Source organism: Procambarus clarkii, chromosome 4 (assembly GCF_040958095.1).
Source record: "Procambarus clarkii isolate CNS0578487 chromosome 4, FALCON_Pclarkii_2.0, whole genome shotgun sequence".
Taxonomy (NCBI): Eukaryota; Metazoa; Arthropoda; class Malacostraca; order Decapoda; family Cambaridae; genus Procambarus; species Procambarus clarkii.
Genome location: NC_091153.1, coordinates 45,622,561 through 45,640,853, shown reverse-complemented (window position 1 = coordinate 45,640,853; position 18,293 = coordinate 45,622,561). Strand labels below are relative to the sequence as shown.

The following is an 18,293-nucleotide window of genomic DNA, read 5'->3' as shown; positions in this document are numbered from 1 at the left end:
GGGCCTCTGGGAACAGGTTCGGTGTGATATCAACCCCCAGATGAACAAATCCACAAGGGCCGACTTGTTCATATGATGCATCACGTTAGTGTGATCTCTGTGTGTAACCCTCAGATCTTTCTCTCTATTTGACTTGCAGGATTTCACCTCCCAGATGGTACCTTGTGTTCAGCCTTCTGCTCCCTATGTTATGTGTTCCTATGTTAACACAAGTTGGAGACATCGTCTGCAATTTCATTTATCATATTCAATATGCCGTCTTGACTAGAAAAAATTATCTTTTGAAAATGGGAACAATAAGAAAATGGGTTTGAATATGCTATTACTGAAAACGGAATTATTATTATTATGGGAAGATTATAGAACACCTCAAGTGAACCAGGCCGTCATCACACCGCCTCGCCACTAGCCTCCTGCAGCCTAAGAAATTGAAATTGAAATAAGTTTATTGAGGTAAAATACACACAAAGGGATGAGGTAGCTCATGCTATTCTCACCCCGTTCAGTACATCGTGTTCATACATACATAGATACACATCACAAGCAATAAACATATTACCGAATATTCTGAGAGATAAACATATACATTTCCTGCAGCCTAAGAAGAACTCAAGCTACAGGCTTAGACCGAAAAAACATCTCCAATCAGAGGTGGAAAGGCCACCGAACTTTCCAGCCGCCACTCTCCACATCCAGATCCTCTTCCAAGAATTTCACCGCCCCATCATTCTTCCTCCCACATCCTCTCCAAGCTCTTTGGACATCAAAGCTAAAGGATGACGTTATGGATGACGTCATTGTACATTAGGCTTGACGGAATTCAATTTATTTCTTTATTATGCACCCCATACCCCTCCCGTGGGCGGTGGTGTAAAAAGGATTACAGAGGCACATAATCGGTTCAGGAACTGAACCCTCTAGTTCGTTTAGCTAAGCAAATAACAATCTTTTGACGTTAGTTACACAATTATTAATGTTATATATACATGTACACATACTCATATAAACATTTACATATATACATACACATACATATTTAATCACCTACACAAATACACATGTCAATAATCTTTTGTATCACAAGTGATTCAACAAGAGACTCACAACAGTCACTATACAAGGCACTTTACATCTATTGTGAGTCACACAGTTACTAGTCTTGCTCCACACCCACCCAACTGGGCGGCAGCTTTACAGTCATGTGCTCCACACCCACCCAACTGGGCGGCAGCTTTACAGTCATGTGCAGCATTACCAACAGTCAGCAAATTTTGGATACTTCGCTAAGATTTCGGGCAGCACATCATTATGAATGAAATACACATTTCTTGGACACCATTGATGGTGTTATCTCTGAATTCTGCGATTTTTTCACATTCCATTATATAATAATGGCTTGACGGAAGGCGGCCTTTCAATTCCCCTTGACATAAATATTGAAAATGGAAAAAATACACCATAACAGAAAACGGACTTAGTGCCTTAAACTGTATCTTGTGCTACTCACTCCCCAAATATATGTGCCTAAGCCATTCAACTTTACCATTGTAATGACTGCTATCATCTTGTATCATGGTTGTTATATTGAACACATATTTTACTACATTATACCTAGAAATAATCCTCAAATTATGCTACAATGTAGCTGTTGATAATATTCAAATTTTACTATAATGTATCTACTAATCTTCGTCAAATTTTCTTCCAATGTATCTGTTAACATTTCTCAATTTTGCTACAAATTACCTACTTAAAATTATCTGTTAGATTAAGGACCTGCCCGAAACGCTATGCGTGTTATGGCTTTGCAAGACTAAAAATATTTTACCTTCTTGTAAAAAAATTATTATTATCATTATTAATAATAATAATGATGATAATAATAATAATATGCAGACGAGGAGTCACAATAACGTGGCTGAAATATGTTGACCAAACCACACACTAGAAAGTGAAGGGACGACGACGTTTTGGTCCATCCGTAAATTATGCTTCATGCAGAGAAAAAATTGGAAAGTTATCCAAATATCACATTATTTTATTAAATACATGCAATGATGATAACACAAGTATTAAAAATCATGTGTGTACTCTATGCCTTAAAATATATTACAGTACTCTGAAACCGTATCAATCGCTAAACATAAAATAATGTGCTACTTTTATTACAAATTCGCTACTTTTCGTCTTACAGATCGCTACTTTTAGCATGTCAGATGTGGCAGCGCTGCAGGGTGCCAAATTGGGCTACAAGTAGCGAATTGGGCTACTTTGGGGAGCCCCGCGCTCCCAATTTTTTTATTTCGCTACTTGCGACTTTTTGGGATATTTTTAAAGCAAGTTGGGCTATTACTGTTAAGACTTCTAGATGTTACTACTGCTCGGCTTAGACTCGGTTACAAGTATCTCTGGGAATTCTCATTATCTGCTGATGTAGACCTGACCAAATGTAAACTGTGTCAACAAAATTATTCGCACACCCTCCGTCACTATATGATGGAGTGCGAAAAGATACGTGAATTTAGAGACAATTCTATAACCAATGTTCCAGCGATGTGTAAATATTTCATTCAAAATGATCTGCTACCAGAAATTTTAGCCAAATATCCCCAGTTTGCTAACTGTGGGTAGTAACTGAGTGATTGTAAGCTATCCACCGCTGCCCACTGGATGGGGGGCGGTGTGCAGGACAAATATATAAATTTTGACACTAGCTCTCCACATATGTCAGTTGCTTAATTTAGAACCTTTACTTGAGGTCGATCTCGAACCCATTGTTGATGTGATGACTTATATTGAATTTTGTAACTAGCTCATCAAGATTGTAACTTGCTTAGCTAAATGAATTGTGGGGTTCAGTCCCTGAGCCCATTATGTGCCTCTGTAACCCTTTCCACTACCGCCCACAAGATGGGTATGGGGTGCATAATAAATGAACTAAACTAAACTAACTTCACACTGTCTTAGAAAACTTTACTCTAGAAATGCTTAGAAGAATTGTGCATCCTCATTATGCAAAGCTTGATGATAATTTGGACTACAATTCAAAATATCTGCCCCGGGAGAAAGTTGACTTCGGTTGCGAATTTTCAACACTTCTGGCAAGTAACAGACAAAACAATTTTATAACCCAGGAAAAGTTTCAGAAGATTCAAGAAAGATGCCATAATTTTTTAGTGAAAGCTTGCAAATAGCTTCTTTCTCGTATTCTAAGTAATGTTGAAACTTTAAAAAAAATGAAAAATCTGTCACCTAACAGGGGTCTCCAAACTATGGCCCGCGGGCCACATCCGGCCCGCCACATAATTTCATCCGGCCCTCCAAACAAATCCCTGTGTGGTGGCCTTGAAAAAATAATTATCGTACGAATGGCATCGCAGAATTATTCAAAGCTGGGGTTGCTGACTGGTGGCGCTCAACCCGAGTCAGTTTTCCTCTCTCTCGATAGTGTGACGCACAGATACTAATACTGGTAGGTATGTGTTGTGCATTACAACCAATCAGTTGTGTATAACTGTATATTGTGGGGATGGAGGGCGAGTGGGGCTTCGCTGCTTACGTTTCAGGGAGCACAAACACTGTACAATATTCTTTTCTCTGTACTTTGACAATGCCTTTATCTTAGTTATACAAAATAGCAATAATACTATTGTAGCCAAAAATATTGCATGTTTAAAATAGTTAAAATGGTAACCATTAAGTTTATCAACGAAAGCTGTTGCCATAATATTTACCACTTTCTAATAATATGCTATGCTTTTTAACACCACATACAAGCTGTTTTTTTCCTGTAGAATTTATTTAATTTATTTTACCCTTATGTTTTCAGATATGGAAAAGATAAAGAAAAGAAAAGTGGACAGTGAGTGCCGTCGGTTCAATGACGAATTTGTTTTTTTCATTTTTTATTCCTCCGGCCCGCATAAATATGGGAAATATATAATGTGGCCCTTACATTGAAAAGTTTGGAGACCCCTGAGTCCTAGCATATGCCTTCTTAGCCACACACGGGCATTATATTCAGAACTTCCGTTAGTACTAGCTGACCAATCTAAGCGTAGTGAAATTGAAAGTCAGTGGCGCCTACTGTTAACCATTGACTGGTCCAACATTTGTGAAGGACAAATTCCAACATGTTGATCATCATTGTGGACCAAGACAATAACTGTCAAGAACGCTGCTGGCGAGCCCATACTGATTGACCTCGCCCAGTTTGTATTGAAACTATACAGCTTACCAATCAATAATGCCCTGGTTGAACGGGTATTTTCGAGAGTAACGTCTGTGAAAACTAAACAGAAATCGAATGGAACTTGAGCTTTTGACATCAGTCTTGAGAATCAAAACATATCTTGAAGAAAACGGAACTTGTTGCTCATCATTTGAAACACCCATGTCAATGTTTAAATGAGTCTGCAATATACAAGAACAAGGTTATGGATGCAGACGAAGAAGATCCTCTTGATAATCTTCAACTGTGAAGACGTGGAAGGACTCCACACCCATTATGCTTCAAATACAGCAAATATTGGTAAATTATCCTATTATCATATTTTTAAAATATATATATTCAGACATAATATTAATAAAACAATTAAAATCGTGTAGTGTACTGTATATATAAAAAAATACTACTTTGAAACCCGTATTAGTCACTAAACAAAAAATTGGGCTACTGTTATTGCAAATCCGCTACTTTTAGAGCGTCAACCCGCTACTTGTAGCAGTATGGACCTGGCAACTCTGCAAGGCTGTTGTGTTGTTTGTGTGGGAGAGTTGTGAGTGTTGAGTGTACACACTTTACACCCGGGGACACCACCATCAGTACCAAGAGCAACACCACCCAGGATGGGCGACGAGACTTGGGCCAGCATCCAGCTGGTGAAGAGTAAGAGGGAGATATTTAGGGAGAAGATCAAGAAGAGGAAGGCTGAGAGGGAGACGATCCTAAGTTCAGTGGGTGCAGGCGGGACCAGTAGCCCGAGCCCCTTCATTCCCCCTGTCCTTCCCACTCCCTCTCCCTCACTTCCACCAGGTAATTTATATAGGTTTTATTTATTTATATATACAAGAGTTATTACATTCTTGTACAGCCACTAACTAGCACGCATAGCGTTTCAGGCAGGTCCATAATCTTAAGTTTCCTCGGAATACAACCCGCCAAATCGTTCAACAACCAGGTACCCATTCACTGCTGGGTGAACAGAGACTACAGTTAAGGACTGGCGCCCAGTAAATCCTTCCCGGCCAAGATACGAACCCAGGCCTAAGCGCTCGCAAAATGCCGGGTGAGTGTATTGCCACTACGCCACGGGGACTGTCTACGGGGATTGTTATTGCTATAACACATTTTAATTTCACACAACTTCTCCATCACCTAGAGGTCCATAGAATTACCAAAAAGCTCCAAGCCTCACAAGTAAAGAAATATAACATATGCTTGCTATAATGGTGGTACTGAATGTAGAATGTGAAAAAAAATTTTTACTTGGAAATAATCTCAACAAATTATGATGAAAGTAGGTGGCAGTTGACAACTTTGGAAGTCAATTGATCTAAATGCCTACATTATAGAGTAACTTATCCCAAAGATATATTGTTACTTTGACAGTGTTTGCTGGCATCTCGATCTGCACACAATGAGCAAATCATCGCACTTCTCTGCTCAAATTGTTGCACATTTCATAGATGCAATTATTAGGTAGAATGCATGTAAACAACAATTAGCAAAAATAGTCACAAAACATGTAGGATTGGTTAATGAACATGTCTGAAAGCTATATCCAACTCATAGGATCATTATTAAAGTTCATGGATGCAAATCATTCTTCATTGGCTTGCACTCGTTGATTTAAATGCCTGCTTTCACTACTATCTTATAATAGCAATAATTCATTAGACGGACTGAAGTGTTGTTACTCTCATTTGATTTCATGTGGGCTGGATTATTTGTTTTGGCCTTGGTATTGTGACACTCTTATATGTGACTTATTCTGCAGTACTATACTGTAAAAAAATAATAATAATAATACAAGCAAATATACTACTTTCAGAGGGGGGGGGGTCAGGTCCAGGAGCTAATGAATAACTCACTTTTCTGAATTGGAAAGCCCAAGGCTTTAGAAAAATTATCCTATTTGGTGTATTTTGGTGAATTTGTTCCCTGAATATTTACCGGTATTTATTATATTTCCATCTTGCATTATTTTAATAAAATAACTTGAGTGGGTTGATGTATAAATATGTATATGATACTTCATTCATAAAGCAAAATACATTACAGTAAATACTGACTAAGCTCACTTACCCGAACTACTGTATATGGAATATAGTTCGTTAGACCCCCACCCTCCCACTGGATAAGCCAGACATTACAGGGAAAGTCCAAAGGTGAACATGTTCATAAAATTTTGTACCACAACTTTCTTGTTCACTCACGTACCATATGGGTAGGTGAGTGTACTCACTTATCCATATAAATTGGAGAGAGGGATGGGAGGCAAGAGGGGAAGAAAGAGCATATACCGGTACGTACCAAATAAATTGTTGGTTCATAAATTTCTCCAATCAAATGCCATTTTATATTTTACAGCAGCAGCAACAACAGCAGTAGCAGCAGCAGCAGCATCAGCAGCTGCAAAAGGAACTGCAGCAGTAATAGCAGCAGCAGCAGTGACACCAATCGGAAGTGATGAATCCAGTTTAGAATGTGCCCTGTTAGAATGTCTAAATGGAGCCCTACCACCTGTCCAGTCAACTCAACTCACTCAGACACTGTCTATAAAACTAAGAAAAACATTACAACCTAAGGTTATCAATAATCTTTTGCAAAAATTTGCCTACAAGGAGCTTATAAGGTATTAGTGCTCTTCAAACTTCAGGCAGCATACAGAATTTGCTTGTCCTTATTAGTGTATGATCAGATGTTGAAATACACACAAGCACAGTTTTAATGATTGTAATGATGATGTTGAATGTCACAATAATATTTAATAATATAAATAATTGAGTGTAGTATAATAATGATGGTAAACTATTAATTATTAATATAGCATTGTAAGTAATAATTATTATTATTATTATTCTAATATATTTATAATAGTTATATAATGTTTATTGCATTGTGTAAAAAATACAAATTCTTAATCACTATTTATAGAGAGTTGTAAATACTGTACCATAGTCTGACTATATTATAAGTGTAGCAAACCTTACTGTAATTTAACCCATTGCCTTTGTAAAGTTTCATATTTTAATTAAATTATTTGTCTTTTTTTAAATTATAGTATGACACAAGACGTTACAGACGGCAACACAGCTATAACTGTGACAGCAGTTCAACACAACAGAGTTTCAGCAGTGTTGGGTGCTGAGTATCGAGAAAAAAAACTTCGGTCTGTCACTACCTCTCAAAAAAGTATTTCAAATTATCTCTTGTAATTTTTGGTCATGTCTCATGTACACTTAGTTGTGTTGACCAGACCACACACTAGAAGGTGAAGGGACGACCCTTCACCTTCTAGTGTGTGGTCTGGTCAACATTCTTCAGCCACGTTATTGTGACTCATCGCCTGTACACCTAGTTGTGCTTGCAGAGGCTGAGCTTTATTTCTTTCATCCTGCCTCTCAATTATTAATCAACTGGTGTACACGTTTCTTTAGTCTATTGAGCTCTATCATATCTTTACCCATTTAATTATTATTATTATTATAATAGAGTTCTTACATTCTTGTACAGCCACTAGCATGCATAGTGTTTCGGGCAAGTCCTTGATTCTAATTTTCACACTCTCATCCCCAGGAAGCAGCCCGTAGCAGCTGTCTAACTCCCAGGTTCCTATTTACTGCTAGGTGAACAGGGGCAATAGGGTGAAAGAAACTGCCCATTTGTTTCTGCCTCCACCAGGGATCGACCCTGGACCCTTAGGACTACGAACCCAGAGCACTTTCCACTCGGCCATCAGCCGTTAATGTGACGTGACGCAGTAGCGTAGCTATACTGGGCAGATGTAACGTGTCACATACCTCGCATTAAAAAAAAATTGCTGCTTTGGCCCTTGCAGTGTGAAGATTGCACAGGATATAAAGAATAATCAAATGAAAACATAACACAATTTACTCTTAATATATATGAACAAACACATGAAAAATAATACCTGAAATCCTGTAAACCATATTGCGCGACCCCCAGCGCACCTGAAGGTATGCCGAGCGTTGAACGTAAACTTGTAGTGAGTATATTGTTTGTACTCGCTACAGAATAACATAATCATAAGTTACAAACTCACCACCACACAAAAATGTTTATACTCTTTTCAGCTTTCTGACATTAATTTTCGTGCTATGTCGTTCAATTTGGTATCAAATTGTGTCAATAGAATGCTCTAAGGGAATATTTGCATATAAGAACATAAAAGTCTCACTTTTCTATACTGTACTTTAGACCCACCGCACACCGCTGAGTAGTCCATGCGTTGCCCATGAGCTCACCTCCACATTTAAATGTTTATATTATCAGCTTTTTGATGTCAAACCACCTCACTATCTACATCACTATCACTTTCTGCACTGTCAAAATCACTGCCTGAAAATTCATCAACTACAGCCTGAAATTTTGTTGGTGTGAGTAAAACGTTTCTATACTTTCGATGAACACTTGATAACTTTTCTCTCATGTGGATTTCTTTCACTGCTTTCTTCTTGTATTTGGCTCTGTTCTTGATCCCTATCTATCTTGAAGTCAATTAGCAGTGTTTATAATGCCGGTAACAACAAATAGCTGAAATTAAACAACCGAAAAGGGGGAAACTTTTTGACGCGAGGGGAGGCCGGGCGGTCCCGAGCGGGGTCAAGAAAACAATGGGCCATCAGCGTGGGTGGACGCTCATGCCATGGGGTGGGGATGCCACATGGGGTATACAGAACATGGGAAAATGTTAGCGCGCACTTTAAAACAAGTCCCATAGTATTCAGACAATAAATTAAATTTTTACAATTTTTTTAATTTTTGATGCCGTTTGCATCATTGGGCATATGTACTTCATATTTTTGTTTTATGATGGAATATGCGGTATTGGGCCGCGAAAGTGTTAACATATACTTAGCTAACACATGAGAAAACAAAATAATAACGTGAATAAGCTTACTTTAATACAAGAAATAATGGTGACACGAAATATTTGTGAAACCGACACCTGAACATGAGGCGGCGAGGAGGCACATGTCGTGTGGAGGAACAGTGTTGATCTAGAGTACTTATACCCCTGCTGGTGATGTCACGTCTATTGTCAATGAGGCTTGGAATTGCAGGCCACCGGCGTAACTACTAATTACCCATGGATAACCAGAGCCTGCGGAAAACATCTGCCTGGGGCTCTGGGGCTGGGTGGAGGATGACGGTGGGTGTTTCCCAGGCATATACGTCTGGGTGGAACATCTGGGTTGGCTGGTGTATAGGTTATATGCAGAATGATGTACATGAAGGTGAATAGGAAGAAACAGTTTCCTCTCCTATGCTGGGAATTAGTAACAACCTTTTGAGTTCTATCGTATCTCTATTTGAAACTGTGTGTGGAATCTACCTCCACGACGGTCGGTCGGGGAGCCGGTCGGCCGAGCGGACAGCACGCTGGACTTATGATCCTGTGGTCCTGGGTTCGATCCCAGGCGCCGGTGAGAAACAATGGGCAGAGTTTCTTTCACCCTATGCCCCTGTTACCTAGCAGTAAAATAGGTACCTGGGTATTAGTCAGCTGTCATGGGCTGCTTCCTGGGGGTGGAGGCCTGGTTGAGGACCGGGCCGCGGGGACACTAAAGCCCCGAAATCATCTCAAGATAACCTCAAGATAACCTCAAAATAACGACATCACTTCCTAATGCATTCCATTTATTAACCACTCTGAAAAAATTTCTAATGTCTCTGGTTATTTGTGTGCTAAGTTTTCACCTGTGTTCTCTTGTTGTGTACCACCTGTGCTTAAATAGTCTGTCTTTATCAACCCTGTCAATTCCTCTGAGAATTTTGTAGGTGATAATAAAGTACAACCCATATAATTGATTTGGGGATGATGATCCCTGCTCACAGTTTCCAGAAATCAGGATAAATGAGCATTCTCCTCAAACTTCGACATTCCTTGGTCGGGGAGTTGAACAAGGAATTCACTCAAATTAACTTGAATCTAATTAGTAGTATCGCCACCACTAAGTGGCCCAGCCCTAGTCTATAGTATGCAGCCCCCTGACCAGCCAGTTCTGTTGCTGATGTTATGGTGCAAGGTTCAACCAGTAGTAATTACCCAAGTGTAATTTCTGTATTTTTTAAATATTTTTCTCTGTTTTATAAAAGTGATTTTGTAGCTGCAAAGCTTAGCATGTGCTCCTCTGTGTGGTTCTTTGTGTGGTCCTCCAGTGACAATTTGCTCTCCAGAACCACTGTACCCTCAGATCTCTTTCTTTGGCCAAGTTCTTTAATACCTTTTCAAACTTAAACAAACTTTAATTTGTTTTACTAATGTTTCAGCATAACAAGCTTTACTACAGGTATTATATTTAATATTAGAAACTGGCATAATTTTTTTTTTTTTATCACAGGTGAATGTGTTGTGACTGAAAAAATTTCAGTTTCGTTTGATGAACCCCTTGTGAAAATTTTACGGGAAGATAAAGAGAATAAGATTGATAAGGATAAACGAAAAGAAACACGAGATGACGATGTCATGGTAAGTTGAAGATAAATATGCATTTAATTTATGTACGGAAGAGTGCAGATCTTACATGCAGTACAGGTATGTACTGTATGTCTATACAGTATTCTATATTTTCATCCCACTGCAGCAAACTATGAGTAGTTTGTGCAGTCTTCCCTATCTATTATGATATTTTCTGTGGGGAGCCCCTACGGCTCCCTGGAGCTTGTCGGGCTAATGTATGTTATGTTAGACCGGGACATTAGCTATGGAGTTCAGACTTACCAGGGACCAGCGCCAGAACCTGGCCCCTGGACGCTTCTTGGCACCTCCCGATTCATTGGGGGTTCAGGGATTGGTTGGGTTTCAAGGTTGTCTATCTTGAGGTTATCTTGAGATGATTTCGGGGCTTAGTGTCCTCGCGGCCCGGTCTTTGACCAGGCTTCCACCCCCAGGAAGCAGCCCGTAGCAGCTGTCTAACTCCCAGGTACCTATTTACTGCTAGGTAACAGGGACATCAGGGTGAAAAAAACATTTTGCCCATTTGTCTCTGCCTCCACCGGGGATCGAACCCGGAACCTCAGGACTACGAATCCAAAGCACTGTCCGCCCAGCTGTCAGGCGCCCCAAAGGTGGGGCGACTGGCTTTCCACTTTCATTGTTTTCTATTTGGCATGAATCTGGCATATCTCTTTTTTTAAGCACTTAACTCTGGTCGTGGTAGCCCGTCTGCATCTGCTAGGTCTTTGGGTGTTGGCCTACCTCGACAACTGGTTGGTGTGGGCTCCCAGCCGGTCTGCTTGTCTGCTAGCCAGGGATCTGGTTCTTTCCCAGCTTTCTGGGTTCGGCTTCCTGGTAATTTGGCGTTTCTGTCCCAGTTGGTTCTCTCCTAGGTTCAGACTTGGCTTGGCCTCGTGTGGGAGTCTCAGTCTGTGTCCCTTTCTCTCCCTCCTGCAGCTCAGCTTTTGTTGGCCTTGGCATCTGGGAGGGTCGGGTTGGGGAGCTTCATGCTCTCCTCCATTGCTGGAGGTTCTGTCGTTTGGTCCAGGTGGTCGTTTTGTTCGTGTACTGCCTTTTCTTTCTTTTCTGGTGAAGAATGAAGTGGCAGGCTTCTGGGGGGTGTCTGTTGGTTTTGGATGCTTGGTTGGTTAGGCCAAGGGTGCATCACATGTTGTGTCCGGTGGCAGCTTTATGCCGCTACCTGCGGGCCACTGATTCTGTGACGGTGGACGCTCTCTTGGTGATTTCAGTTTCCCTGGTTCCCTGTTCCAGGGCTTGTGTGTCCCCGGTTGTCTGTAGTGTCATCAAGTCTAGCCAGCCTGCGATCTACCCTCGTGCCCGTGGCGTTAGGAAGTCTGGTGCTTTAGCAGCGGGTTTCAGCAATATGTCTTGGGTCGACATTTGGGCACAGGGGTTTTTCCTGGCTGTGTGTGGCCTTTGGGCGCCTTTTGCTGCCGTCTGTCTGTTCCTCGTCTTGAGACATACGGTGCTGCCGCCTCCCGGGTGTGTCCCTCCTTTTACTTTGGGTAGTTAGCATCGGGGAGCCCACAGAAAACTAGCATTGAATGGAATGAAACACCATTTTTTGGGGGGAGCCACTGAGACTCCCTGACACCCTTCTTCCCTCCGGTTGGCGGTTTTTCCATCGTTCAAGAACTGAAGTGGTGGGCTGCCGGCTCCATTGGGCCAGCTCCCCTTTAACGAGTGGGAGTGCTAGTTGCATGAAATGATGTTTTTTTTTTCTAGAGGAGTTATTGTGATCTTTTAGGATGTAGATTACACAGGATCAAGAGACAGTGGTCTATTTTGATTCGCCTACCTTTCTAGGTCCTTCCCCGGTCAATGGAAATTATGACAAAATTTAAATGTAAAGTGCTCATATACCATTGCTCCCTGCAGCCCTCTGAGGGGGCCAGGTTCTGGCTCGTGGTCCCAGGTAGGCATAAGGACTCCTGTGACTGATGACCCTGAACTAATATAGCACATATCAGTTCGCAGTTAGCTTCAGTGAGCCTCCAGGGCTCGCCCAGAAAATGGCATTTCATTGCATTCAACGCTGTTCTTTTTATCTTACACTTACCCCTACATTCTTTGTGTTTTGTCTTAACTTTGTCACACAAGCATGAACATCTATGTAAAAACTTTCACACATTTTCCTCCTCCCCTGATATTAACACTTAAATTTGCTACTGTCATTGTTAGTTTTTATACTGATCCTGTTGTATGATGCTTTCAGAGCTTGTTATCAGCACAGAGCATTCGTGAACGGGAAACAAAAAAGGTTGGTGAAGAAATTATGGAATTATTGAGTAAACCTACAGCTAAAGAACAGAGTATTGCTCAACGATTTAGATCTCAGGGAGGTAAGGAAGATTTATTTGTTTTAGACAAGATTAGATGTAAATGATTGGCATGTTAATTTAAAATGAGCAGTCACAACTTACCTACATTATAAATGTCAAAATTGAAAACATAAATTACATTGAAATAAAATTGTGTTTTAATGCTTTAATTGTCTGTATTTTCTGAGGAAAGCCCCTGGTGTCTTCCTGAAGCTATATGCGGAGATGGTACCATCTATAGGTTGCATCAGCTATGGAGTTTTATAAGCTTACTGAGGACCAGAGCCAGAACCTGGCCCCCCTAAGGTGCAGGGAGTGGTGCCACCTCACCAGGGACGGCTAACAGAAAGCCAGCCAGTCAAAGCGAACTACTGCTGGATTCAATAGAGATTGAAGCCTCAAAACCCACCTCAAGAATTCCCCTAGCTATGTAAACAAACGATTTAACTCTCTTGGAACTTGCTTGAGCTTGTTTGCCCCACCTCCATCACTCTTTTTGGGGGCAGGAGGAGGTTGTCGGTTCTATTGCAGATGTGCGTACCAGGTCACCTCTTTTCTGTGCTGGCTCTGGTGTTCTGCCTGTTCAGCTAAATGGTGTGGCATTTGCCCTTGGTGGCATTTACTGTGCACTACAGTGTAGCATGAGCCCAGTTTTAAGGGTGCTTGGAGCTGCATGTGCTCAGGGTTACCTTCCCTGGGTGAGCCTCAACCTTTCCTTTCGAAGTGTACATCATATTTTGACATAATTCCCCTAAGGTCAAAAACTGATGTATTTAGCTTTCATAGTACATAATGACATAGTGACTGAAATCATAGCGACTTTCTAGCAAGAATCTGGCTCCACATATGGCCTATCCCGACCAACAGCAGGCACTGCTCCAGCTCTACTAAACCACTTCGAAAACTGAGAATGACCACCTGAACACAAAGGAGGTCCATGATCGCCTGACAAGCACATGCTGCAGACAACAAGAACCGAGTGATGACTTCCTCCAGAAACAAAAATGGAGAAAAATGAGAGGCGAAAAGGAGAGCAAGTGCTCATGCTGAATCCAGAGATTGGGCCAACACAGATTGTCAACAAGCAAATTGACAAGCAAAGAATGTGGCCACTGCGAGAATAGGGGTGTACAGCTTGAGAAACGTAACCGAAACCTACGCATCAGAGGCAAAGACCCCTGCAAGAAGCCACCACTGAGTGCCCCAACATCCTCCATGGGCCAATCAGAATGCAGCTCTAGGAGGCCCAGAAAGCACACGATGGAAACCAAATTCAGATGGGCATTAAGGTCATCTGCCATGAGTGCCACTGACAACAGGGAAAATAAGGGAATGGTGACCCATGTCTTGAGATAGCACAGGGGGTAAACGAGTAGTCATTAAGAGGCTCAAAGGAAAGTTCCTCGGAAACATCTGCAATGTGGTCGACACCACATGCCAGTCAAACATGACGGCACAACAAAAACTGTGTCAAGCCCTAAGCAACAACATAGGATTGTCTGCCAGCCAGGACAACTCTTGAACCTTGTAATGCATCCAAAAAGAGAAGAAGACCCAAACTCAACAAGAGGCCGGGTCCATCAGCATAAACTGGGTCATGCAGGAGGCATGTAAAAATGGGCCTCCTGATCCTCTGCCAAGGGGACCCAAGAGGAAGGAAACCTCCAGAAGGATGACCCCAAAAGGCCCTCAAAGTGAATTCTGGGTGGAGCCACACCCAAGTCAAACTTGTACAGGGAGGGGGGGGGATATACAAAAACCCCCCCTCATCTTACAACATAAGACCCTCCATAGAAGGTACTAGGAACTATGAAGGGTCAAAAGGGACCCAAGAGACCATCTCCAACTCTTCCCATGGCCTGGAAACTGCACCAGAGGGTCCTGGGGCAGAGCCATCATCTGAGCCCACTGGCTGGTATAGAGAAGCCGAGTCCTAAGGAGAGGATTCAATGGAAAAAATGGCTGGCTGAAAGGAAGACCCAGAAGCCTTGGGGGGACCGGTAGGCTCAACTGCTTCCATGCCTGAATCAGAAGGGGCAACCCATGAAACTGACCAAGCCACATCCCAAGCTAAACTCTGCCTCTACACAAAAATCCTTGGATGCTTCAGGGCAGGAAGCAGGGGGAGGGGAGGAACAGAGGAAGGGAAAGCACGAAGTGGAAAAAAGAGGAGGAGGTGTGGAAAGAGACAAGATTAAGTTAACCAGCACCTCCAATTCCAGTCCCCTAAACATCAACTGGGGCAGCTCCAGGGCATACTGGGCACACATGCCCTAGACTGCAGCAACACAGAAAACCTAAGATGCAAAGTGGTTGCAGCCTGAAAAGTACCAGCCTCATAAGGGGTGTGTAAGTAAGGAGAGCAACGTGATGGTAGCAAACCCTACGGGACTCGGGGTTGAAGGTGTCACTGACCCAGCAGGCAACATGGTGGAGACAAAAGGAATAAACGTCGCTACGTGGGAACCCCTGTTGGGCTCGGGTACCATGGATGCATTTTTCTCACCCTGTCTTGCCTTGTGCGATCTTGAAGGTAGTTTGTTGCCCCTGCCTCGGGGTGATGATCACCATCCTGCCTCCGTCATGCTGCGTTTTGGGTCGGTGACACCTATGACCCGGAGTCTTGCAGGATTTGTTCTCTGCTTGTCATTCAGTTTACCCATTCCTAGTCTGAAGATGTTAGGGGTCAGGCAGTGGTTTCGGTTCATTCTAGGTATTCTTTGTTGCAACAAGCCAGGTTGGGTGCCCAGTTGGAAGACCCGGAGCTGCTCCGCTTGGGTTTATAAAGCTTCAAGTAGCCAATGGGGCTCCCCACAGAAAACCAGCATTGAATGTAATGAAACGCCATTTCATGTATTGGTTCGCCATGTATTGGTTCGCCTATCTTTCTGGGTGCCCTTCCCGGTCGATGGCAGACATGACATACTTTAAATGTAGAGTGTTCATTATGGCCATTGCTCCCTGGCCTCTGAGTGGACCAGGTTCTGGCTCTTAGTCTCCAGTAGGCATACAGAACTCTAGGGACTAATGACATCAAACTAATATATGACACATGTCAGTTTGGACAGCTTCAGGGAGCCTCGGGGCTTGCCCAGAAAATGGCGTTTCATTACATTGAACACTGGTGTTTTACTCTTTAACCCTTAACATGCTCGGGGTTTAATATCCTGTCATCCCCACAGGCGCATGTCATTTTGAAAAAAAAATATATATTTTTTCTTCCTAACCTGTTAATTTGTGTTCACTGATCACGGGAAAAATAATAAAAAAATCGTAAGTGACATATATTGCCCGCTATAGGGCGGGGAAGTCTGGCAAATTATAGGCGCTGACTCAGCATGCGTCCCAGGCGGTCTGTTGCTCGCCAGCTGTCAGGCCGGAGTTGCCACAAAGAGATAATTACTGAATTATTTCAATGTCTGATTGATTTTTCATAATTTTTTTGCTGTAATATTATTCAATAGTTTGTAGTTTGATATATTTATATAATAAAATGAGTGAATCATCGCTGTACTCAAAAATATGGTGTGCATATTGTTGATTCAATTATGTTCATCAATCAGTGAACAAATACTTTGTCGGTTATTACACTATAAGCATAGGTTATATATAAGTATCTGCATGTTTTGTTCACTATAACGAACCACTAAGTACCTATTATGAGTCAAAAAGTAACGAGGAGTGACCGCCGTGTACCAGCCAGCCACTCCCGCCCTCCCTCCAGTCATCTGACTCACCCACATTCTCCTCCCACAATACTGTTTTTGCTATAATTCACTATATACAGACGTCATATATAAGTATCTACATGTTTTGTTCACCATAACTGTACATCTAAGCTTGTATGGTGAGTAAAGGCACAAGGACGTAGGACCGCATACAGTCAGCTGATGGCTGCCGCCCTCAAGGCCAGACGCACTAATATTTCTCCTCCAACAATACTGTGTGGTGTTATTATGCTATATACACACATTATATATAAATATCTACCTGTTTTATTCACAATACTTGTACAAATAAACTGGTATGGTGCCCAAAGACCATCGTGGTAACCAGCAAACAACACCGTCGTCTGCACGGTGGCGTCGTGCAGACGACGCCACCGCCCTCACCAAAATGGCGGCTCCAAACCTTCTCTTGCTATTTACAGTGGTACCTCGGAATGCGATTGTCCCTGTATGCGAGGTTTTCGGAAGGCGAGGTGTATTTACTCCAAAAATTTGTCCCGGAAGGCGATGGTTACTTCGGGAGGCGAGTTTGGACGCGAGTTTGTTGATACGCGTACAGCCGACCTAGCGCGTGGTGGTTCAGCGATCGTCGCCCCTCCGCCCCGCCGCCCCTCAGTTTACCATTGTCTCGCGCTCAGTGACTACCCCCACATCAATTCTTGTCGCGGATTTTCAGTGTTTTGTTGGATTTTTGGTGATTTGTCTATACAATTTGTTATTATATATCTCACCATGAGTCCCAAGAAAGCCAGTGGTAAGGATAAAGGCCAGAAAGCTCATGTGAGGATGACAATAGAGGAGAAACAAGAGATCATTCGGAAGCATGAGAACGGTACACGTGTTGTTGAACTTTGTAGGCAGTACAACAAAGCCACATCAACAATATGCACTATACTTAAGAAGAAAAATAAGATTATGAGTGCTAATGTGGCAAAAGGAGTAAGAACATTAACGGCACAAAGACCACAAATACTTGAAGAAGTGGAAAAGTTGTTATTAATTTGGATACACGACAAGGAGTTGAGGGGTGATAGTGTTTCGGAGGCCATTATTTGTGAGAAAGCCAGGGTGTTGCACGAAGACCTTCTAAAGAAGACCCCTGCAACGAGTGATGCAGATAAGAAAGAGTTTAAGGCAAGCAGGGGCTGGTTTGAAAAATTTAGAAAGAGAAGTGGTATCCATAGTGTTACAAGGCATGGGGTTATGTGATGTGATTATGGAAGGGGACTCCCCTTCCAAACAGTAACTCCTCTCCTCCTCCCCCCTCCTCACCATCTTCCATACGCCTACAGCACTCGACAGCAAGGTAAGTAATAACTGGAACATAGTTTTGTAGGTTTATTTAGATGAATTAGGTAAATTAGGTATAAAAATTTAGTTTGATGTGGGGTTTTTGGGGTAGTCAGGAACGGATTAATTCATTTCCCTTTATTTCTTATGGGGAAATTAACTTCGGAATGCGAGTTTTCGGAAGGCGAGGCGTATCCAGGAACGGATTAAACTCGCATTCTGAGGTATGCCTGTATACCCTCTATACA

General features: G+C 42.1%; 1 protein-coding gene across 1 annotated transcript in view; it reads left to right on the top strand.

Moving 5' to 3' along the window:
- The first annotated feature begins 4,736 nt into the window (after positions 1–4,736).
- The window catches only part of Mettl3 (methyltransferase like 3), a 35,364-nt gene continuing 21,807 nt past the window's right edge, over positions 4,737–18,293 (top strand). The window contains exons 1-5 of the mRNA XM_045732856.2: positions 4,737–5,035; positions 6,593–6,857; positions 7,287–7,417; positions 10,591–10,718; positions 12,922–13,048. Of these exons, the coding sequence (XP_045588812.1) occupies positions 4,849–5,035; positions 6,593–6,857; positions 7,287–7,417; positions 10,591–10,718; positions 12,922–13,048 (838 nt within the window). The 5' untranslated portion in view covers positions 4,737–4,848. The remainder of the gene's footprint in view (positions 5,036–6,592; positions 6,858–7,286; positions 7,418–10,590; positions 10,719–12,921; positions 13,049–18,293) is intronic.